Here is a 24,908-nt window from a genome sequence, read left to right as displayed (position 1 = left end):
ATGGCTGCCCAGGGAGGTGGTGGAGTTGCCGTCCCTGGCAGTGTTCAAGAGGCATCTGGATGAGGAGCTGCGAGATATGGCTTAGTGCTTGTGGTGGCAATGGTGATGGGAGGACGGTTGGACTGGATGACCTTGTAGGTCCTCTCCAACCTTGTGATTCTATGATTCTATGATTCTAAGTGTGCATTACTGCCTCAGACATAGGCCTGTTATTTAATAAATCTGCAAGCTTATTTGCGTTCAACTATTAAAGTACTCTGAAACAATGGTAGTAGTTCAGTGGCAAAATATATGCAGTTATAATGGCAGCTGTCCTTCGTAAAATCTTTTTGTTGTATCACACAAACGACCATCGGTGTTTTGTATTTCACTTTTGTTTTAAAGATTTTTGTTTCTATAGTCCTCTAATGAAAACGTTGCATGCCATTGGAACTAGGTTGTGTTCCCTCTGTCATTGCTAAAAAGTCAACAATTGGTCTTGGGTAGATAGCCTTGCACTACTGCCGAGCTACTTTTGTTTTAGGATTTAAAAATTGAAACATGTTAGTTGAAATGTTTAGTAAATCCATCTAATTATTGCTTTTTAAATTAAAAATGGATTTTGGCATGCTTTATTCCAATAATATACTTTTTGTAAAAATAAGGATGGTAGAATCTGACTGTTAGGATTAACCAGTGAGCTAACACTCACATTTTTTGCCAGGACTGCTGTATAGAATTGTTAATGTATGTTGTGATTGAGATTAGAGATGACTGACTAGAGATGCCAATTCAGAAAAAAAAAAAAAAAAAAAAAGCCATTTTTCCATTTTTCTCCCATACGAGGACTTCTTTAACTAGCAACATTTCTTACTTCCTTCTTAGTGGGAAGTGGAACGTAATGGTCAGTTGTGCAGAGACTCTTTCCAGTCTGAGCTGATGGGAATGTGAAGGTCATTGATAATACTACAAAAATTTTATACTATATTCTTATTCTCTATTTTACTACTCTTACTACATTTTGGTGGGACATGAAGAACAATGTGAACCTAAGCAATGGAAAACAATTACAGATCTCTGAAATGTGACAAAGTATTTATGTATCAGACTTCTTGTACTTTGTAATGTATTAGAATGAACCATACAAAGACTTCAAATTACTTAGAGTAGAATTTCTTTTCTATTCAGCTGTATCGCCAGGGGAGATTCAGGCTGGACGTTAGGAAATGCTACTTTTCTGAATGGGTGGTCAGGCAGTGGGATGGGGCTGCCCAGGGAGGTGGTGGAGTCACCGACCCTGGAGGTGTTCAAGGAACATCTGGATTTTGTGTTGAGGGACATGGTGCAGTGAGAACTACTGGTGATAGGTGGATGTTGGATTGGGTGATCTTGTAGGTCTTGTCCAACCTTGGTGTTTCTGTGATTCTGTGATTTAGAATGGTCTGAATATCAACTGTTATTTCATCTCCTGTTTAAGATTATACACTTGAACATTAGAAAACAAACTGTAAGTTATATTCCTCGTTAGATCTGTTCTTAAAATGCCTTTCATTAAACAAGAATAAAATCTTTCTATCTGAACAAAGATGAAAGAATTAGAGCCAGTGACTCTTAAACACCTGAATATCTCTTGACTTGAACCAAGCCATTCACTTTCTTGCTTCTTTTGGCTGCTGTTGTTTTTCCTGAACACGTCGGTTTTGTTCTGAGCCACTCCTCATCTTTCCCTTCATGTCTCCCTAAGCCTTTTTCCCTTCTTTTTCCTCCTGTAAACTGATAAGGATGTTAAGTAGTTCTTATTATCCAGTCCCCAAATCCCCCCCAAAAAAGGGAAAGCCCCTCACCTTTTTTGCTTTTTCTATTTTCTCAACCTGTTCCCTATTTTCCCCTTTAGGTATTTTCTCTTTGTGCTACATCTTCCCTTTACTTTATAACAGCATAAACTATTTCCAGGTCTGATTGTTTTTTTGTTTTTTTTTTTGTTTAGTTCGTTGGTTCTGTTTGTTTTTTGTTATTTAACGTTGTTTGTTTTTGTTTTACTGTTTTCAGCTTGCTTTCTATCCATCAAAGTTTTAAAATCCACCTATCCACTCCTAATGATGTAACTGTTCTTTGGTATTTATCTACTGTGTGTCTCTCCATTTTCTTGCCTGCAGTGTCTGTCAATTTCTCACTGCCAGGGACTGGTATTCGCACTGCTTACCAGTTGAAAAAGTGAGTCACAAGATAACTGAATCTTTTATCTTGCTCCTTTGATATTAAGTTCATGTCTAACCAGAGGAGCTTTCAGTCTTGACATTTCCGACCTTCTCTCCCAGATCACAGTCACATTTATCTCTTCCTTTCCTTCATTTCATCCTGCCCATAGTTTATCCAGAATGTGAGATGGTTGTTGCTGCTGTTGTTACTACCTTATTAAGAGAGAAAAAGCCATTAAAGGGTGAGTAATGCAGCTTTGAAGAGGTGCCCTTGTACACCAATTTTGACTGAATTGATTTCTGATTTCCAGTCTGCACTGTACGGTTTTTTACTTCATTTTTTGCACAAATAACACCATACAGTAAAGCAATTAAAATTACTTCCTTATGATCTCTGTAGTTTCAAAAACAACAGTTCACAGCAGCAGTGGTCCTTTAAATTCTTTAACCAAACCGTTCACCTTCAAACTTCTGTCAAAGCCCAACTATTTTTAAATCCTTCTATTCTAGACAGCTACCCTCTGCCTGCTTTTGTTCCTGGATTTTGCTTCCTGGATTGCAATCTTATTGGATACATTCTGCTCTTTGAAATATGATACTGAAAACTTATCACACTGTTAAGAAATTCTGTGGACTGTACTCTTTTTAAATTATTTTTGTCTTGGCAGCTCCTGGGCTTGGTAGAAAACAAATGGACAGGACAATAATTACTGGCTGTTAGCGAATGTGTGTTGAAACATTGGCTGGCACTGATGGCTTTAGTCAAATTGTGATATAACTGTAGACATGTACACACGTTGGTGCTTGGTCCACAAGTTTTTTCTTAAGCAAAAGAGTCCTGATATGAAGAGCACCACAAAAGTGTAACTTCTGCAGGATCTGCAGAGTGGCAGACCTCCTAGGAGTCTTTACCGCTTCTTTTTCTTACTGTTTCTTCTGGTTGATCCTGAGTTCTGACTGCAAGGCACCAGAGCTCAAAATAAAGTCAGCATTTTGTTTTCCTAAAGCATCTTGACATTTTGTTTTCCTAAAGCACTCACAGGCATATGTTCTTATTATGATAGAATTTGATTGATTGAATTGATATTTGACAAGCACAGCTAAGAAGTTTCAAATAAAAGTATTAAGAGATTTTCTATTTTGTAAAAAGAGTAATTTTTTCACAATGAATTTACTCACAGTTGATACAAACACAGCAGTGATTATCCTGTGACCAACTGAAATCCATCCTGATTTTCAGCCTGTCATGTCCTATGTCACCTGAAGAAATTAAAAACATTTGTAGCATTTTTGCTTTGGCTAATTCATTTATGTGGCAGAAGTGGGGCAATGAAAACATCATCTGTTAAACTTTGTGATCTTCTGAATTGATAAATCTTGTCTTCTGTACCTGATTCCTGTCTTTTCTGACATTGTTGCTTTCTGGTGACAACCGCTGTCGTATCTTCTCAGTATTGTTCTCTTTATTCCTCGGTGTCCTTTCCCCTGTGATAAGTGAATTTATGTGAAGCACCGGGTTGTTTATTTAATGGTTGGAAAGCCTAATAAAACACTGCCAGTGAGTAAGGTGAGAATGTAATTAGAACTCAAAGTGAATTGATCCCCGATGAGGAAGTTTGCTCATCGTAGCCAGAGGATAGATGCACATTACAGTGACAAAGGAATTTCCATTTTCGATTAATGGTTTAGGAGTTAACAATCTGGAAGAACAAAATGGATACTGAGATAATGGAAATACTGCTCTTTTCAAGAAGAGAAGGTATTCTTTTTCTAAAATCTTTCAGGAAAAAAAAAAACAAAACCAATAACCCCCACACAGTGGAGCTTGTCAGAGGGAACATCCTGGCTTCTTTCGAGCTATCAAGAGCAGAATCTCATCTGATTTTGGCAGATATATTATTTTGCCCTAAAAGTTAACCAAAGCATTAGAAATAAACATGGCTTACAGGAAGCTAAGCAAATGGGGAGGATTTCTCCAGGCAATGGAATAAATAAGATTTACTCTCTGTCACCCTTTGCTTTGGTATCCTATGCATAACATAAAATTTAAGGAACCTGAAAGTTTTCAGATAGAAGAAAATGAAACCAGAGTAACCTAAGAACAGTGGTAGTTTTTGAGGCTGGATGTATATGGCAGAAGTCGCTGAGCCCAGACCTGCTGTACCTTGGTCAGAAACTTGTCACCCTTTCAGCAGACACGGTGCTGCAGTTTACAGCCCAGCATGTTAGCATAAACTGACATCTATTTTAGTTTATCTTAATATGCTGCTCTGTAAACTGCAGTGGTTCAGAAGCTGAGTCACAAACCAGTTGAGCTGTCCCTGCTGGGAAGACAGAAATCTCTGGAGGGGTGGTAAGGCAGACAACTGGGGCCAGTACCAGTTTCAGCACTGTTGTCTTAATCCACTGTTGTGTATATCAATGTGAGTTACAGCAAAAAATTCTGAGAAAGCCTCGCTACTGACTCACCACAGGAAAGAACTGCTTCACAGTACAGACTTAGTTCCTCCACAACTGTCATTACTTTGCAGATGAAATCAGTTGAAGTCATTTTTCAATTGGTTAAAAAAATAACGTGGGTTGGGTTTTGTTTGTTCTTGTAAAAAGCAGCTTTGTGAAAGCAGTAGTAATAGGGGACTGCTGTCATAGCTTGGAGCTGGTTAGGTGGACAACTGGGCTGCTTTTAACACACCCTCTTGCAATTTGGCTATTTTGTGACCTTTCCCAGGAACTGAACCTGTTTGTCACAAGGCCGACTCTCAGCAGATTCTGGGAACTGTATAAATATGGAATGTGTAAGGGCTCAACTGCTCCATGGTGCATCAATTTAAACAGCAATCTGTGCAGTCAGATCAACTGATAGAAGTGTGTGAGCTAACTAAAAAAGAAATATAAGAATCACTTAAAGAAGACCTGAGGAAAAGTAACATATCTTAAGATATGTCAGTTTAAAACACATTGCTGAGGTAATTGGCTTCTCTGCAATAACATCTTAGTGTTGGTAATACAGTAATTGGTTAGTAATAATATCTTAGTATTGGTAATGGTGATGGAAGAAAAGTCAGACTTCACAGCACATCTGGAATACGAAAATTCAGAAAAAAATACCATCCTAATTTGTATAGCTGTCTGTATATGGAACGTTCTAAAGGATTAAAAATGAATTTTAAGCAATTATATATTAATTAAAGATAACCTTAAGTTTGCATTTCTTTATAAATTCTGCTGATGCTTCTTGTAGTCCCTGTTAAGATGCAGTTTACATTACAGCTTTTTCATGAAGAATATGTGAAAAGATCTTTAAAAAATGTTTAGCTGAATGACTTTTCTTAGCTGTCAGAATGCAAATTTTTTATTGGACTCATTTAGGGCTGGTAATATTGCTGAGATTTAGTAGCTGAGAACACTGACACAACCTCAGATGACCAGATTCATTTTCATTCTATAGTTTTCAGCTGTCATGATATCCATGGTGTCTAAGAGCAGTAATATGGCTTCTCATGGTCAGTGTAACATGAGTTGAATTTTAACCATTAATTTGAACTTGATCAAATCTGAGCAAGGCACAGTGTGTATGTTAAAAATATATTACACAGTGCGTGTGTTAAAACTGTAGTTAGTGAAGGATTGCAATGATCTGTGATTCCTGTGATTAATATTAAGTACGTATCATTCCCTTGTATTTCAGTGTTCAAAAGAATCCTGAAACAAAAGAAATAAGCATTACTTCTACTGTCTTCAGAGTGTCTGCATATGTAAGTATTAATTTTTGGCTGGAAGAAGATGCATAACTTAAAAATACTGAATTTATATTTACACATATTACATTTTAAGGAGTTGTTTTTCCATAGCTGTTCTTTTGGTTTTGTTTTTTAATGCATGAACTCTGTGCCTGATCTCATCCTGCTTGCACTCTTGAATAACTCTTCATCAATAATCACCAGCTCTCTAAAAATAGGTTTACTGGATTACAATTTAAGCCATAAGAGTCATCCAGAAACTGGTTTATAAAAAAAATATATTTATTTAGGACTGAGTAATTCTATTTTTAGATCTATTTGAGATAGAAATAAGGATTAATAAGGATTACTCGTGACTTTGTATGGTTCTGTTTTTAGAAATGTTTCTAGAGCTGTATGAGTAGCCTGTACTGCAACTGTTTCTGTAAAGACTGCAAGGAAATGTAGTGCACAAAAGGTTGAGGGCAGCGAGATGTCTACTAACCTCTCTTCCTCTCTGTAGACAAGTCTCACTCCTTTCTGTTTCTCTTGCAAAATCATCACGTTTGCCATCACAACAAATTTGAGAACTGGTTGCATGTTTACTAGATTCAGCATATCCGTAATTTAATTGTTACTACTCCAAAGCCTCCTTGAGTAACCAGAATACGTAACCAGATAATGTTCCCACATCCAAAAGAAATAGCTGATGTCATTTCAGACTGCACAAACTTCCCTTTGGCTTACCAATAGCCTGGTTATTCATTTGTGGGTCATCGTCTTTTAAGTACTGTGTGTAATTCAAAAAGGTTTCTGAAATGTTTTCTACAAATAGGCACTTTACTTATGGATCACAATTCATCTTGCTACCAGGCTGCAGGCTTCAGTAAAAAAAAATACCCTAAAAAAGCCAAACTCTGATATTTTATTACTGCTTTTCTCCCATTTGCTTGGCAAATGCATTGATGTGTGCTTTACAAACTCCTGTATTTTGGTAGATATTTAGATATTTAAGAGCTTCTTTAGCTGTATTTGCCATACATCAAATATCATCAGCATTAAAAAAAAAAAAAACAAAAGCAACCTTCAGCAACATTTTCCTGGCCTGCATTAGAAATAGTGTGGGCAGCAGGAGCAGGGAGGTGATCATCCCCCTGTACTCAGCACTGGTGAGGCCGCACCTCGAGTGCTGTGTTCAGTTTTGGGCCCCTCACTACAAGAAAGACATTGAGGCCTTGGAGCGTGTCCAGAGAAGGGCAACGAAACTGGTGAGGGGTCTGGAGCACAAGTCTTATGAGGAGCTGCTGAGGGAGCTGGGATTGTTCAGTGTGGAGAAGAGGAGGCTCAGGGGAGACCTCACTGCACTCTACAACTTCCTGAAGGGAGGTTGTGGTGCAAAAGGGTCTGGCCTCTTCTCCCAGGCAAATAGTAGGACCCGAGGAAATGGCAAGAAGTTGTACCAGAGGAGGTTTAGGTTGGATATTAGGAGAAACTTTTTCTCTCAGAGGGTGGTCAGGCACTGGAATGGCTGCCCAGGGAGGTGGTGGAGTCGCCATCCCTGGCAGTGTTCAAGAGGCGCCTGGATGAGGAGCTACGAGAGATGGTTTAGTAGCTTGTGGCACTGATAGGAATGGGAGGGTGGTTGGACTGGATGATCTTGCAGGTCGTTTCCAACCTTGTGATTCTGTGATTTTGAAAACAAAATGGATGGGCAAAAGAAAACCCAGGATAAATATAGAGCATTACACCCTCCCATAGGGGGAAATTTGGCTTTTACTGCATATTCTGTAAACTTGTGAGGTGGAAGAGCACTTGGAAACTCTGCTTTCCACTAAAGAAATCCTGAAGAATCTTCCCTCAGAGCATAAGAAGTCCCAGACAAGCAGCTCTGGGCTGTTTGGTGGTTCTGTGATCCCAAACTCCTAAAACTCTACTTGGAAATTCCAGGCAGGGTACCTACCAGAACACAATTTTGTGTGGTTCTGAGGAAAACATTCACTCAAGATGACCTATTTCTGCAGTAGATAATTTACATTTTGTCAAATGAACTCAGAATCTGAGGTGGGATCATTTCAATGCTGAGGCAACAGTTTACAAACCGTATTCTCTTGGTTTGCATCTGAAAGAAATGGGTGTAACCTCTTAGCCTGACATAAAAGAAAGCTGTTCTGCTAAAAGTGAGCTGAACAGCAGCCAGTAAGTTAGAAGAGTCCAAACTGATCTTTGCAAACTGAATTAATAAATGGACAAATAAATACACTTCATTTGTTTGCAGAAATGCAAGTGGAATCAGAAATTAAGTATTTTATATGATGTCATCTTGACAGCATCGCTTTCCTTTTATTTGGTTTTTACATTGTGGCCAGTAAGCCCTTCTTTAGGAAACTGTCTAAAAAAAGAACACCACTAAAATTGGGTAATACAGAGGTTGAACCAGCTGTCAACAATATTGTATGAACATTGTGAGTCATGCCTCCTTTTCAACAAGTCTGTGTCCATAGATACAGAACTGGGTAGTGTGATCGTATCAAAAACAGTGATGGAAACTGATGATGAAAGGAGTATGGCATGGTTAAAAGCAGTTTAGTTATGTAGTTGGTGTAGTTATGAATGTCTGTAGATCTGTTTGGCATCAAAACTTTGTAGAACTGATCATCATGGGAGAAGTACTTTGAATCTTGTGAGCAAACACTAGCAAGAGTGAGTAAGCTCTGGTGCTGGCATAAAATGAAACTGTCTTATAGATGAAGTATTTGGATGCAAATTTCTTTACCTGATCCCCAACTGTAGCAGTGCTGGGAATCGGTGTGATAAATGGCTCCTTCAACACTTCTTTTAAACTGACGGTTAAGCGGTGCTGTTCTGAGATGCTCAGCAATATCCTTATTTCAGCTTTATGCTGCACGTTTCAGCCATCTGCAGATTGCCTGTATGCCTACGAATTAAAAACAAAAAGATCCTAGTCTGTATCAGTAAATCAGCTATTACATCCACTGCATGTCTGAACCAAACTGCAGATTGAATTGGGATGACTCTCAGTCCACGTACACCTACCCCTTCCTATAATGATCAGAGTAACACTAGTACGTTCTAGTGCTGTTACACTCAAGTCTTTTAGGTGCTTTTTCTTGTTGTTTCTTTGTTTTAAATAGCCCCCTAACTAACTAGGACAGATTTAATAACTTGATTAGATTATTTTCCTCATCCCAGGTACGTTATATTCTGGAATTTCCTGAAAGCTGGTGAGGGGTCTGGAGCACAGGGCTTATGGGGAGCGGCTGAAGGAGCTGGGATTGTTCAGTCTGGAGAAGAGGAGGCTCAGGGGAGACCTCACTGCTCTCTATAACTACCTGAAGGGATGTTGTAGTGAGCTGGGGTCGGCCTCTTCTCTTGTGTAACTGTGATAGAACAGAGGGAATGGTTTCAAGCTGTGCCAGGGGAGATTCAGGCTGGATGTTAGGAAATGCTACTTTTCTAAAAGAGTGGTCAGGCACTGGAGTGGGCTGCCCAGGGAGGTGATGGAGTCACCGACCCTGGAGGTGTTCAAGGAACGTCTGGATTTTGTGTTGAGGGACATGGTGCAGTGAGAACTATTGGTGATAGGTGGATGGTTGGATTGGGTGATCTTGTAGGTCTTTTCCAACCTTGGTGATTCTGTGAAATACCATCAGAACTTAATTATTTTTGTTCTTAAGTTGATGTGTAAACTTCCGGTGCGCAGCTGCTGCTTTTAAACAATAAAAAATGGAGTGGAGATTGATTGATTCAGCAAGGACTGCTAATTGGGATCTTCAGAAGCAATACAAATAAGTGTAACCAGCAGTTGTATCCCAGTGTCAGTGTTCTGAGTTACGTCTGTTTTGTGCATGAGCTGAGGTCACTTTTGGGTTACACTCCAAGGCGCTGTGATGCTGAATGATGTTATGTCTTAAAGCTTGCTCTCTTTACTGCAATAGAGAATCCAGTATCTGATACACATGGATCCCCATAAAACATCTATAAAGAGTTAGGTGTCTAAACCTGACAGCTATGGATCTTGTGTGCTGAGTTCTTTAAAAATAGAATGCTATTTTTAGCTGGCAGCATTTGCCTACCATCAGAAAATGCTGTGAATACACATCTCAAATCTCTACCTGTCTTCAACAATGCTTTTATGGTGGTGCTTATCTTAATTTAAGATTTACGGTCTTGAATAATCACTCAAAGGAAGACATCACAGCGTATAGCAGGGGTTTCATCCTCTGAAATAACAGGAGCAAAATTGGGGTGCCTGCAACAGCTACTGGATACACTTCACAGAAGGTCCTGTGAAGGACCCAAATCTTTTCCTTCTGAGCTGACAGTGATAAACAAAGGGAAGGTTGCAACTTTCCTGATTCTTTAGTCCAAAAAGCTGTTGTGGGGCAGGAGGAAACCATATTGTGTTTTTAGAGATGTGATGTGTGAGCTACATATCTCTTGATCTTTTGGCTGCTCAGTCGCCAGACTGAATGCATTAAAAACCCAACCAACTGAACCTCCAAACAATCCCCTCAGGGTCCTGGGCTGTGCTGTGTGTTGGGCTGTGCTGCCGGGGAAGCCGGGCAGCAAAAGTGGGTGCTGACCTGTGGACCCACTGCAGCCTGCTGTCAGCTGAAGGAGTTCTTCCAGAATTGGGTTCAGAGCAGGGTGTCCAGGTTCTCCTCGCATACTTTGTGAGCAATGGCACACAAACTGCTTTCAGTAACAGCTCGGAGAAGTTCAAAGCATTACAGAGGGGTTTTCCTTAAGTGCCAAGTGAAAAACAATCATTGGTAGAAGGGCTTTATGCGTTAATATGCAAACCTATGTTTTGTATTTTAATGGTATATGATGGGATCTTTGTGTATTTAATCAGCTGGACTTTAGGCTCCAATCCTACGCTTATGTGCTTAATTCTACATTTTGTATTAACATCGCGTTCATCACAAGGTTATAAAGTTATCGAGGTTGATGATCTGCATTTTGTACTGTGAGTATTGTAACGGTGACAAAAAGCTACTGCCATAAACCACAGCGTTCCTTCCATTGCGCCGTAAGTCGTCGGAGTTGAGCATAAAGCTGCATCGCACTCCGGTTTCACGGACTCTCCCGGCGGGACCCACGCTGTACGTAACGCCGCCGCTTTTTCCCTCCCCTCAGGACGGCAGCGGCCTGTGCTACCCGTCGCGCACAGCCCACGCCCAGACCTTCTGCTATCTGCTGCTGGACCCGGCCCGGCGCCACGTGCACGCGCTGTACCACCGCTTCGGGGGCGGCGCGCCCTGAGCTCTGCGCGGCGGGCGGTGACAGAAGGCTTCGTGCGAGGCGCGTGTCAGGCTCGGCCCTCGCTGCTGTTTTCCTGGGGTTTGACCCTCCTGCGTCTTTCCTTACTTTTTCCCGAGTTTTGGCCAATCTAATAAAAGTAACTTCTCCAGATGTGGCAGCGCGCGCGCGCGTCCCTTCCAGCTGCAGGGCCGCTCCCCCGCCCCGCCGCCAGGTGAGGTCAAGGCCGGGCGCCTCGCCGCCTCGCTCCCGCGGGCGGCGTCGCGCTCCCCCGTTCTCCTCCCCCCCCCATCTCCCACAGAGGGGGGCTGTCCCCTTCCGGGGCGGCGGGGGAGGGGAGCGTCGCAGCTCTTCCCCACCCCCTCGGCGGGAGCTTGGAAGTTGGGAGAGAAGTTAGGGAGAAATAAAAGTTGTGGTTGGCGGCGCGCCTCCACGGCCGGGAAGGGCGGGCGGGCGGCAGAAGGGAGACGGGGCGGGCGGGCGCGCGGAGAGCGGCGCTGTGCCGGCGGGACGAGCCCGGCCGCGAGGAGACTGCGAGCCGCGCGCCGTGAGGGGAGGGGGGCCGGACGGCTCCCCGTGCTCCGCGGCGCCCGGTGGGCGGGAGGCGGTGCGGGCGGGCGCGAGCAGGAGGGCCGCGCGGCGCAGGGCCGTCTCGGTCGGATACGGTGCGGGCGGGCTCAGGAGGGGCGGAGTCGGCCGCCGAGAGCGATTCGGGCGGGCGTAACTGCGAACTTTTGTTTGGAGTGTTGCGCGAGTTAGTTTCCGCCGCCGGGACGGAGGCGCCGGCCGGGCTGGGCCGGGCTCGGGGCAGCGCCGCGCGGTCGGAGCCGTTTCGCCCGTCCCCGCCGAGGGGTAGGAAGAGCCGGGGACGGCGGGACGAGCCGTGGCGCGGGGCATGCGGGGCCGGCCCCGCGCGCTCTGAGCCGCCGAGCCCCGCGAGGAAGCGCCGGGGGGTCCCGTCGCAGCCATGGATCCCGGGCAGCCCCAGCCGCAGCAGCCGCCGCAGGCGGCGCAGCCCCCGGCCCCGCAGCAGGCGGCCCCGCAGCCCCCGGGCGCGGTGTCGGGAGCTCCGGGAGGCGCCGCGCAGCCGCCGGGCGCGGGCCCCCCTCCGGCGGGGCACCAGATCGTCCATGTGCGGGGCGATTCCGAGACCGACCTGGAGGCGCTCTTCAACGCCGTGATGAACCCCAAGGGCGCCAACGTGCCGCACACGCTGCCCATGCGGCTCCGCAAGCTGCCCGACTCCTTCTTCAAGCCGCCCGAGCCCAAGGCTCACTCCCGCCAGGTAAGGGGGGGCGGCCGGCCCGGCGTTGCGCCGCGATCTCCGATCTCCCTCCTCCCTCTTTCCCTCCCTCCTTCCCTCCGCGCCGCCGCCGGGCTCCTCCCGTGAGTGAGTGAGTGAGTGTGAGTGTGTGTGTGAGTGTTTGGGGGGGCAGGGAGGCAGGGAATCGGGGCAGGGAAGGGGCCGGGGCGGGAATCCGCCCTCAGTGCGGGCGGGGGGCGCGGGCCGGCTGCGCGCTGCCTTCCTCCGCCTCCTCCTCCTCCTCTCCCCGCTCCCCCCGCCCCTCCGAGGGGCCACCGGCCCGGCCCGGGCTCCGGGCGGCCCTCGGGCTCCGCATCCGCCCCGCGGCCCGGCCGGGGGGAAAGGCGCGGGGAGGCCTCGGAGCGGTGCGGGGAGCGCCGCGATGGAGGGCTCCGATCCGCGCTGCGGGACGGCCCGCCGGTGGGGGGTGTCGTGAGGCCGTGCCAAACTTTTTTTTTTTTTTCCCCAAGCAATATGGATGTGGCTCTTCCACCATTTCGTCGCCGCGCTGTGTCGGCTCCGGCCGCGGGGCTCCCGCGTGCCCCGCGATGAGGGCAGCGGCGCTCCGCCGCCGTTCCCCGGTGCCGCTCAGCCGTAACTGCGAAGTAACGACCTTCTTTCTGAGCTGCAAAGTCGGTTTTGTTGTCGGCCCCTTGGCGCTGTCTGTGCGGCCGGAGCGAAACTCGCTCCGTGTCGCGGCGCCCGCTTCGCGAAGGCCTTCGCTATTGCTGCGATCGCGGCTCCGCTCCCGGCGCTTCGTGCCGCGGCACGGGTTAATTCATTTCCCACCTACTCGAAAAGCAGCCCGGCCTTCGCACCGTGAGACCGGAGAGGGAATAGCAGGGGTGGGGCTGAGCTGCTCCTGTGGTTTTTTTCTTCGCTTCTGAGCTGCTGACTTCCTAATTGCACTCTGAATCCAACAGTGAACAGGGTTCCTTCAGATTGCTCTCGTTGGTGTGAGTTGTATCGCAGTTCGGCTATGCAGAAGTGTGGGCTGCACATGCTCAGCTGCTACTTGTTGCTGTGTCTTAGTAAGCACAGTATCTACCTGCAGTTAAATAAGTATCATGTTCAGAAAACATTTAATTTTCATGCAGGTGTTGCACTTTTACTTTTGGCTCCGCATTCTCTGAGTGTGCTCCTTCCTTGAGTTCTCATCCCACTCGGGAGTTCCAACAGTTCAATCTTGAGGTCCAGCTGAAGGCAGAGAACCATTACTCCATTGTTGGCCATCTTTTGATAGTTCCAGTTCTCCCTGTTTGTTCATGTGTGACATAAAATATTGTTAATCAGGAAAGGACTTCCTACTTCTCTTTTTCTCAAGAATTAAAGCTCCTCAAATTCCATACAGTTGCATCTCTTACACTGTGCTTAAATGTAAAAGTAAGCTTGCTTGCTCCAATGTAAAAAATGTTGTGTTCACATACAGATGTGTCAAAATGTCCCCATAGGAGAGTGTAAGCGGGGCCTCGTATGGTGCAATATCGGCATGGAGAGGTGTGGCTGGACTGCTGTGTGCATCTTAATGCAGGTGGCCGTGTTGTTCTGGGATATCTATGAGATTTAATTAACTGATAAATACACAAAAAAGGATTTAAACCCAGCTTTCAGGTCTGCTTTGTCTTTTTGGCTTTGGACATATATTTCCTACTGCCAAAGAAGCTCTCGTGCTTCAGTCTGGCAGTTCTGTGAATGGTCTCTGAGTCACTTCTGATTGACTGGTCAAACAGTTTGCGGAAGCTTTCTTTAGATAAAGCACTGGCAGGCTCTTTGTGAGTGCCCTTAAAGAGCAGTTGGTGTGCAGGTTAGGAAATTCTGTGCTCAGCCTTTTGTAGCTCTGGTGGTTGAGTTCAGGAGTTCTCTGTCTCTTGGGGCTCATTGCCATCAACGGACACATCTCTCTTACTTTTCTCTTTGCCCCTTCCTTAAACCCATGCAGAAGGTTTATGTGTGGGTGTCCTTGCACCCCACACCCCCATTTCAATAAGGGGATGGAAAATTACCTCCGTCAGCAGAAAGTGATGGTGATGGGTGGGTGCAGTCCAGCAATGAGCCACGCAGCGTACCGTGCTCAGTGTGCTGGCTGTAGGCTGCCGGAAGCCTGCACCAAGGGGCAAGAACTTCAGTTTTCAACACAGAACTTAAAGCAGTTACTGAATACTTATAGTTGATATTTCTTGGCTTGTATGGGGACTTGTCTGATGCAAATTAACCAACTGCAAAATATGCGTAACTTTAGAAAGACCAACTCGGGAATTTCATCTGAAAGATTCCTTGAAAGAGCAGTGCCTTTGGACAGATGCATTTCTGCTGAAGTACAGAAATCTGAATGGGAATCCTTTCACTCCCGACAGGCCAGCACTGATGCAGGGACAGCCGGAGCCCTGACCCCTCAGCACGTCCGTGCTCATTCCTCTCCAGCATCCCTGCAGCTGGGGGCCGTGTCCCCTGGCACGCTCACACCCTCTGGAGTAGTGACTGGACCTGGAGCGCCGTCTTCTCAGCATCTCCGCCAGTCTTCGTTTGAGATCCCTGATGATGTACCTCTGCCACCGGGCTGGGAGATGGCCAAGACACCATCTGGACAGAGATACTTCCTTAAGTAAGTATACTTTTTTGGTTGTTGTTATTTAAGTATTTGAATTTTTCTTTGAAATACAAGTTTTAAAAACAACCTCCTGGTTTTTAGTAGGAGAAAAGATCCTTAGAACTTTTAGAAGAGAACCACTTAGAAAAGAACCACTTAGGAATTCTCCCATATCAGTTCTACTCTTTCTGGAAATTGTGTGATGCTCAATGAGTATTTATCCCATCTTAATCTTGGTTGAAGAATGTTGTCTGTTACATTGTGCACTGAAAACGAGTGAAATGCATGTGGAGATTTTTGAACGATGTGACTCTTCCACTTGCTGGATCTTGCCAGCATTCTCATTTGGGTCAAAATACATTATACCTTATTTTTATGTTACAGATGTAAAACTGTAATAAAGTAACTGTAGACTCTGTTGTGGCAGGAATATGTCAGGACTTCTTATTTTATCACTAAGTACAATTGTGTAAATGCAGAGTCAAAACATTTTTGCCTGCTCTGTACTCATGAGGACATGAACGTATGTGTTTGATAACAGTATTTGGGTCTGTAACTCTGAACCCATCTGCCTTCCTTGCAGTGAAATGGGAATTGCAGAACTTCTAACGCTGTTTCTTCTTCTGGCTGTGGCTTTTTTGTGCAGTGAAATCAGTACCACCTTCTGTAGAACAGAGGAGAGGTGGCATATGCCAGCCACGTGGCAGCCAGACCATTGGGGAGCGTTGGGTTTTCTTTCCATCCCTAGAACAGCAGAAGCTTGTCCTTCATTCTGAAAGCGTGCCCACCAGGACATGTGATTGGCCTTCAGATACTTTGACTGTATTTTGAATATTTTATTGAACTGGAAGGCTCTAAATAATCCATTGTGTGTCATTTCCAGGGCTGGGAGAGGGGAGAGGCAGCACAGTGTGTTATTTACGTGAAACTTGCTTCTGCCAAATAAAATAGCTGTATTCCTACCTTTCTTGCTAAAGCTATCACTGATACAAACTCAGATACTTCAATCAAATGTTGCTTTTAAAACTAATCTGTTGCCTTCAGTAAAAATGGACACTGTAGAATTTCTTAAAACTCTTTCTTATTCCTACAGTGGTGTTTTCATAAGGAGAAATTAATATCGCTTATCAGAACTCAAACTGAGTTGCAGCAGTTGTCAAATTGTTTGAGCCTTAAATCCAATTTTTGAAAGCAATAATTTTGTGTTAGAAAAGCAAAAATGAGAATTGCATAAAGATGTCAATGATGTGATGCCTTCTTTGCTAGACTTTAACAAATCAGTGTGTTCCAGAATGCATTCTTCAGTGGGCACAAGTAGAATTTTGGGAACAATGCAAGTTTGTGCCATTCGAGATTGGTAGCTGGTTGGGCCTTGAGGAAAGCACAGGCTGAGTTCTTCAGTGAAAAGCAAGTTTAGTTGTTTTGACTGTGCTGGTGAAAACTCTTTAAGAGCAGCTTACCAGTCACGGAAAGCAGTTGTTTTCAAGTTTGCTGTCACAATTGTTTCTGATAACATTTTTTTAAAAAGTAGAGCAGTTTGAGAGGTGCAAAGTGTCTTTAAAAGTTGATTTTGTTGTTGGGTTTTTTTTTTTTTTTTTTTTTAAATTGTGGCTATTGAAGTGAAATCAGTGATAGTTTTGATCTTGGAAAGCTTTTCTGCAGTTTCATTATTACCACCAAAAAATCTTTTCCTTTTTTTGCAAGCTTTTTTTGTCCTCTCTTGGTGTTCTGGTATCCATTTCAAAGGATCAGGTTTCAACAAGAACAATAAAGAGCCTGAGACTGGAAAGTACACACAAGTCTGGCAAACTCATCTGCATGAGCAAGATCATTTGTTCTCAATCAGACATCCAAAGTAAATGATTGAAAGAGCTGCTAGCTGTGAAGGATGTGTCTTGAAGGGGAAAGGAGTGGAAACAAACCAGGTTGTTAGGAGTGAAAATAAAGGCTGTACTTTCTGAACCTCTCCCTGCTGGGTCACATGCTGACCTTGGAGATTTTAAACAGCTTAATGGGCTGTTTTCTTTTGGCTTTCCTTGGGTGATGCTGTGGTATGGGAGAGTCTAATGAGGACAGTTCTGAAGACTGTTCATGTTCTGTTCGCGCTTGAAGAGCATTGTTGTCCCTAAAAGGTCGTTCAGTGCTGTCTGCAGGTGAGATCCCCTAACTTCATTGGAGTCCGTTGAGATTTGTATAAAGAAAAATTACAAAGCAAATGTTTTGCTAGTATTCGATTTTTAAGAAGTTGAAAGAAATTTTAAGTAGAAAGTTTATGTTTCAGGAGTCTTTTTTCAAGTGTTGAGTGACAAGTTCTGTCTCAAATGTGCAAACCTGTTACAATCATGTCTCGTCTGGTTGTGCCTTAAGCTTCTGCTCAAAGCACGAGGACTGAAATTCCTGAAGCTGAATAAATGTGATGTGATTCCTTCTACCATATGCTGATTTTTCAGCCTCTTCCAAGCATTCAGCTGCGTTGCTCTTTGTTTCCATTTGTTCTGTAGCCACTGTGTGAACAGTCTGGTAATCAAGTTCTAGAAAGATCTTTGCAGAATAGGTAATGGTAATAGATTTTTTCCAGATGTCAGTAGGCCTTATGGTTATAGTTATCATAATATGCTATATTGCAAATAGAATAATGTAAAACTGAGTATTGTACTGCAAAGATTTTAGTCACTTCCACTAATCGGTGGGTCAAAGTGGATGCCCCATCCCTAGAGGCTTTCAGGGCCAGGCTGGATGTGGCTCTGGGCAGCCTGGTCTGGTGAAATAATAGTAGGAATGGGGAAGAAAATAGCTGTTTGGCCAAATAACTGTGTGTGTGTGTGTAGGTAGGATACACAACACACACATTAGTGCATGTTAAAGTAGGGTGAGAGTCGTAGTGTAGGATCTGGGAAGTCAGTCTGTCATCCAGACAAATAAACCCCGTTATGTCCGAATGCTCAGCGTAAGATTTGCCGGAATTCCACTCCTCAGTGCTCATCTCATTGTTATGACAGCGACTCTTGAGTATAATTTTCCGTTGGTGGAAATGCAGATTTTGGTAAAACTATCCTTATTTTTTTTTAAAACTGAAACTGCTACTTACACAGAACTGATCAGTTGAGGCTCGCCTGGTTTGTGAGCGGTCACATCTGAGTCATCTCAGCATTGCAGTGCAGTACACTTCAGCCCATTCTTAAGCATGCCATTGAGGAGGCTTGCTTGGTTTCTGTGGCGATGTCAACTGCATTGCTTTTTAACCACTTCCTGCTCGCCAGCTGCTGGTTGACATTTCAGTGAACTACAGAGGAAGATAGCGGGTCACTCTAGGCAAAAGATAACGTGCTGGGGGAGACGCAGGCAGCAACTTCCAGAAAGAAGAAATCTGGGTATGTTGAGGTTCAGAATTACTGTTGTATAGTTTTAACTTAGTGTGATGCTTTCGATTCTTACAAAGGTTGTGCAACGCTTTGCATTTCGTAGTGTGAAGGAAAGTTAACTGATTGTCCAGCAAACAAGTCTTGTAATTACTTTTCCTACAGGAAGTAGTTCTTGCAAGCAGTTTATCAACAACTTCCTATTTTTTTTCTGTGAAGTGTTGAATGACTTCCTGAGGGAGGCCAAGGTGGTTTTCATTAGTATCTGTGGGTGTGATGGAGGTGTTTACCCATCTGGCAGAAGCCTTGGAAATAGATGGCTGTTACACATTTCTCACCTGCTTCATACAGAGGCATGGCTGGGTGGAGCCAAGCAAAATGGTTTTGAGATAGCAGGCAGGTTTGTTGATAACTTGTTTTCTTTCTTTAACTCGTGGGACCCCAAGTATACACGAGTGTTTTGTCCTACATGAGAAGTAACCAGCAGTGCTGTTACATTTCTTTCACATCTCTATTTTTGTTCCTATCTGGAGCCAACCGTGACAGCTGTACCATCTGCGCCTTTCTTCCTGCTCTTCCTCAGCTCACCAGACTAATCTTCTTCATCCAGGGCAGAAAATCTCTACTGGGATTGTTGCTGCCACACTTGTGCATTTTACCGAGCACCGATGTGTGCGTGTTTGGAATCATCAGTTACTGGGAGCTCTCGTGTTTATGGCTCTGCGGTTCAAATTAGTTAGACAGTAAAAGAGCTGTACTGTTAGAAACCAAAGCCACAACCACTGCTTTTGATGAGTTTGACTAATTTTTGTACTTTCTAGCTTAAAAAGAAGTTGAAGGCTTTTTCTGTTCGCTGAATGTCAAAGTAATTTTATTTTGGTATTGGTGGATTACAAAAACATTCAGGTCATTGACTGACAAAAAAAAATGAATCCAAGAGATTTGTGGAAAATAGTCACTGTCATTTTCGAACATAGCTAAAGAAGAGAGATATGAGCTAAAAGGCTTTTAAAGTAGTGCAGAATGTGGTCTGTTGGCTTTTTTTGACAATTCTTAGATTTTTGGTCTTGGAACATCAGTACTAAGTGCATATTTTTCCTTCTGCCTCTTACTTGAGTTCTTGAATCTGTTCTTTGAGAGAACCGCGATACTAACTATTCTGAACACGTACTGGAGATTTCTGTATCTTTAGAAGGGAGAAAGAAGAAGGGCAAACCTTCCTGATTAGTGTTAATACTGCGACTGGGAGGAGGATGAAAGTGCACCTCCAGTTCAGCCAGTTCAGAGAACGCGCAGGCAGCTTAGTGGGTGGGCATCAGTGAAAGGCATGGCCCACAGTGCTTTTCTTGTGCTTGGCTTTGTTTTGCTTAAGAAAAATTGCAGATGTACTGATAGTATCTTTGCATTCAGTACCCTTCCATACAAGATAATTTCATAAGACTGTTCCAAAAACAGTTTTAATAAACTGTTGTGATTTTATGTAAACAGAAAACGTACTCTGTGGTTTTCACTAATATATTTTTCTTTTATTTATAAGTGTATCAATATTAATCATCCTCAGAAAAAAACAGAACTGGAGAGAAATACAGAATCTGTGGCAGTTGTAAGATAACAATTAAAGTTTCTGAGGAATTTTTTTAATTGTCTGCTGTTCTGTACTCTTCTTCCTCCCTCAGGTTTTGCCTCTCAGTAGTATCTCTGTTAATAATCTTTTGTGCGTAAGTGTCTGATTCAGTGCCTATTGAAACTTTTCCATGGCTTCTAAAAGGCACTGGATCACACTTGTGCTGAGAGCTGCTAATGCTGGAGGGAAGCGTGGGCCAGCTGCAGGAAATGGTGAATGTAATTCTTCCAGATCTAGATAGGATCTGAGTGCACGCACTGGAGAGAGAAGGCAGCACCGTACCTGGCAGAGCAAGATTGTATTAACACGGTTTTCATTAAGATGGAAAAAAGTGGTTGTTTCAAATATCAAGCATAAAAACTAAGCCTTTCAACTTCTGTTATGGAACTGGGCAGAATTGCCTCTTATTTTGCCTCCGAGAACACAAATGTAATTTTTTTTTTTTGTATTCTTCAAATACATAATACTGCTTTGTAGTCATACTCACCTATCTCCTACATCTGATTTGAGATGTTTTATCTTAATGTGGTCTGAAAACTGTAATACATTGACAGCTGTAATCATGATTCTAGATCTTTATTAACCATTCTCTTTTAATGACAAATCTTAGAGACTCTCTGATTAGTATTTAAAGGCTTCTACTACTGGTTTAATTAGAATTCCATATTGAAAAAGCATGCTTCTTCTGTCCCAGTTTTAAAGATTTTTGTCAAGTTCTGTTTTCTTAAAAGAAGTAATAGCATCAAGCTCTGTGGGAGCAATTGCACCACTGTGGAATGCTCAGCAATTGACCTCTTCTAAATACAAACAAGAATCCAATACCAATCAAGATGAGCATCTTCCGGACTCTCTTATCCTTTCATACCCTTTCTTATTGTGAATGTTGAAGATGACAAAGAACTGCAGTCATTTGTTTTTTTTTTTTTTTTTTTTTTTTGTAGTCATCTCCTTTATGGCATAGGGTAATCTGCAACCTATTAGTCTCATCGTGAACATTTCCATTCACTGGAAAGCAGTAAGATAATAGAATGTTGTTCGTTTGAAATCTCCTGTGAAACCCAGACAGACGCCTGCCCCCCCCCCCACTTTTTATCAGAGCTATTCCTAATGGGTAAATGCAGTTGAACTCCTGAGTGGCATGTGGAAAAAATCATGCCTACTTTTACAACATTTATCTCTTGCTCCCTTATTTCTCCTTTTCTGCAAGTGAGAAAAATCAGTAGGTGTAAAATTCCAAAGGCAAAGCCCTGAGCTTGTGGCACCTCAGCTGCGTATTTTTAAAAGCTAACACAGAGCAAGCAAAATTTTCACTCGAGTTTATCCATTCCTGCAGCAGACTCTCAGACTAAGTAACTTGTTAGCACTGGGTACGCTGGAATGCCTGACTGCAGGACCTCAATGGGTCACATGTAGTGGGAAAGCAGAATATTTGATCCTAGTTTGCTCCTGAGGAAACGCTTCCATGTATTGGACGCCAGCAGTAATCGGATGATGCCCAGGAGATGAAGATTTGTTACTTGGTGTTGAAATGCAACATTAACTATTAAAACAAGTCAATATTAACTGCAAGCAGATTGAGTTCGGCTCTTGATTTGGAATGGATGCATAGATCCTCCCTTATCCAACCAAAGGAACAAAACAAAATTGAGGTAAATGACCATGGAGAGACGTCAACCAAAATAGGGATGATTCTCCTGTTCTTGTATGTGGCCAGACCACTGCATGTGTTTATCTTCACAGATGGGAGCAAATTCAGATGATGTAATTAGATTTTGTTTAACCTCTTGAAACTGATAGCTTACTCAGTTCTTCTATTAACTTTCTTTCCTAGTGTTTTTGTGAATTCCAATGTAATTACATTTGCTGTTTGTACAATACAAGCATACATATGCAGTAAAATTTGTTAATGGTGGAACTCACTGTCTTTTGCTATTTTGTATAAGCAATTTGTAATATATATATATATATTGTTCTCCCCTCTTTGGTTTTGGTTCTTCTTGTTTGTGTGTGTTTGTTTTGCTTTGTGTTTTTTTTTTCCAATCAGGCTGTGTGTAATTATGTAAGCCCCCATACTTTTAAATGGCCTGGCTTCTTTGGCAATTCTTTGAGAAAATTTCATTTGGTTGCATGCAGGAAATTTAGAAAGTTGTCTGTGTGCAGCAGTCCTCTGGCAAGTGCCCCACAGATGTGGTGAGGAACACAGAAGCACAGGGTGGCTGCGGCCAGCACGGACTGATGGCTCCCTCTGCCCCAAAGCCTGATCCAGCATAACAAGACTGTGTCACTGTTTCATGGCCTCCTGAAGTGCTTCTTGGAGTCTCTTCTCTGGGGTTCACTCAGCTGGGATTTAATCTGTTCGCTGTTACTGCAGGCTGTGTTTCAGGGAAGTAAAGCTAGGTAACATAAAGCTTCCTTGTAAGTAAGATCTTACCAGTATACTGCCTGTCTGTCATGGATGTTGCTAAGGAAACAAAGCTGTCTTGAAAACAGTCTTGGACTTTGCTTTAATTTTACTAATGAGACTTTGCTGTGTCATAGTGAAAGACCAGATTGCTTTTGTTGAGACTCTGGCATGCTGTTTGCTAGCTCAGTGCAGTGTTAGCACTAAGTTTAGTTATTGATTATTACACTGAGGTTGTGAATCCAGACTTTTTTTTTTTTCCTTCTAAACTGTTTTATAGGGAAGTCAAATAAAGGTCATTTACTATTGCTAGTTTATCTCTAAGCAGTTCTGATTTATGGAGAGCTTTCTTGGTACTCTGTAAGAAGAGTTTATTTAAATAGTTACTGCTTCAAGGATGCCTTTTCCTTTCTAATTACTTGTAACTGAATTGTTAAGTAAACTTTTCATATTTCTGGACATGTTGTAAAATTAGACATTTATAACATACTAACACATTATATGAAAGCAAACAAGCACAGGTTGTATCTGCAGAATGGAATTCTTTGAGTAAAGGGGGACAAAAGAGCAACTCAGTAGGTGAGTTTTCATACTAAATATGTTTTCCTCACAGCTTCTCAAAAAATCGTTCATTGTTTAAAAGTTTGGTTGGCACATATTCTGTAATTATGCTCATTCTAACATCTGATCTCTTTAGAGCACAAAGGAACTTCCTTCCACTCTTACTGAATGTACATAGTTGATGTAGATGTAAATGTCCAGTATATACACAATTAATGGTGTGTTTTAAATGTTCTGTTATTTGGAAAAACTTTATCAGAGTAAACAGCTTTGCCCTCAATTAAGGATATGGAATGAGGTGTATTTACAAAAGTGTAATCTGAAGTATTAAAGGTTATTAGACAGAAAATGTGAAACTGAAGAATCGTGGCCAACAAAACTTCTCTTGGAATGAAGACTGGTAAAAATACTTTGTGGAGGAAGTCTTACTGTTGAAACAAAATGGAAGTAGACTGTGTGGTACAGTGCAGATCGTGTGTTTTTGAGACAGTGCTCGGCTTTGTGGTCTCTGGCTGGAGTTTCAAAATGCAACAATGGTTGCATATCAGATGTGAATCTTCTCAATCTGGCAGCTTAGATATGATCTTCTATATCCGACTTTATAGGCCATTCATAGATACATAAGGAAAAAAATACATATGCCTATGAAGAAAAAAGAAACTGTTGCATTTTAAGTGTCCCTTCTGTGCTTGTCTTTAGGTCAGGATGAATTACATTTGTTTAACAGTAAAAGGTTTTAAAGGCTTGCAGTCTTAGTGAGATCAGTGAACAGTGCGTTCCATGGTTACAATGCTTTGTACGCAAGAGCCTGACTAAGCTAAAATTGCCTGCATTCTAGTTTGCATCCAGATAGATTTCTAAGAGCTGTTTCTTAGACTGCTGTTGACATAATTACATGTCATCAGTGTAGACCTATGCTTCATTTTCCTGCTTCTGTCCCTAAGTACACATGTACTTAATTTCTTAACTCTTCAATCCAGTGAGTTAAAGATTTGGAGTGAAGGAAGTGTTCACTTTCATAACTGGTCTTTCAGGTTTTCCGTTCTTAAGGGAATCATACTTTGAAGCTGTCCTGAAGGAGAACTAAGATATTGGGACCAAATAATGATTAGTTCATAGAGGACAGGAACTTTCAGATCTGTAGGATTAAGAGAACTCTTACAGTCTGTATGCTTGTGGGCTTTTTTATTGTGGTTTTTACTGTAATGACTAATAACTGGAAAAAAGATCTGTTGTATGTTTTACAGTATCCTGATAATTTAGTCACTGGTTAGGTCATAAGGAAGACAAAATGTGAAATGGACCTTAAACAGTTGGTTAAGAATTAACATTTTAGCCTATCTATTAGCAGGGTCAAAGGAAAACTTAATTGTATTCATCAGAAATATTCTGCAACTCATATTTCTGCTTTTTTAATATAATTATTTATTAAATGAATTGGTGGCTCCTAACACGATCAGCTTTGTGTTATGGATATTTGCTGAGGAATTTGGACAGTTGTGTGTGGAAAAGTCTCCAGGAAAAAAATATTCTTCCATTTAAAAGTTGTGGCCTCCATTGTCCATCTTCTTAAAGTTGCATTGGAATAGGAGTGGGCAGGAGTTTGTTTGTTTCTTCTGGTGCAGCAGTTAGTGTGCCTTTGGCTCAAGGCTGCAGTTTGAAATCTGTTTATGCTGTGATGGTGAATGACGCAGAGGTCGCCTGTGAGCTTTAACTGATTCTCTGCAGTCCTACTGCAGTAGGAGTGTAGACTTAGTGCCAACTTCTGCCCCTTCTGAATGCCTTCAGATGCTTGCTCCGTGAAACTGAAGGAGGAGGATTTTAAGTGCTTTCTAAACCAAGGTCACAGCTAACTTATTAAACTGGTGAGGGACTTCAGTACAGTGAAAATGCT

At 42.8% G+C, this 24,908-nt stretch overlaps 1 protein-coding gene across 12 annotated transcripts in view; it reads left to right on the top strand.

The window, feature by feature from the left end:
* YAP1 (Yes1 associated transcriptional regulator) overlaps nucleotides 1-24,908 on the top strand; it is a 102,689-nt gene that overhangs the window by 9,467 nt on the left and 68,314 nt on the right. For 6 of the 12 annotated variants that reach the window (XM_048947630.1, XM_048945180.1, XM_048945980.1 and 3 more), the window contains 2 exons: nucleotides 5,866-5,932; nucleotides 14,837-15,084. In XM_048947630.1, coding sequence (XP_048803587.1) covers nucleotides 5,866-5,932; nucleotides 14,837-15,084 — 315 coding nt within the window. Of the gene's footprint in view, nucleotides 1-5,865; nucleotides 5,933-11,056; nucleotides 11,374-11,890; nucleotides 12,465-14,836; nucleotides 15,085-24,908 lie in introns of those variants that run through there. The other 6 variants (XM_048950124.1, XM_048950953.1, XM_048953376.1 and 3 more) reach the window with 5 other exon arrangements.

This window comes from Lagopus muta, chromosome 1 (genome assembly GCF_023343835.1).
Source record: "Lagopus muta isolate bLagMut1 chromosome 1, bLagMut1 primary, whole genome shotgun sequence".
NCBI lineage: Eukaryota > Metazoa > Chordata > Aves > Galliformes > Phasianidae > Lagopus > Lagopus muta.
The sequence above is the reverse complement of the archived record's forward strand: the minus strand, read 5'-3'. Positions and strand labels throughout refer to the sequence as shown.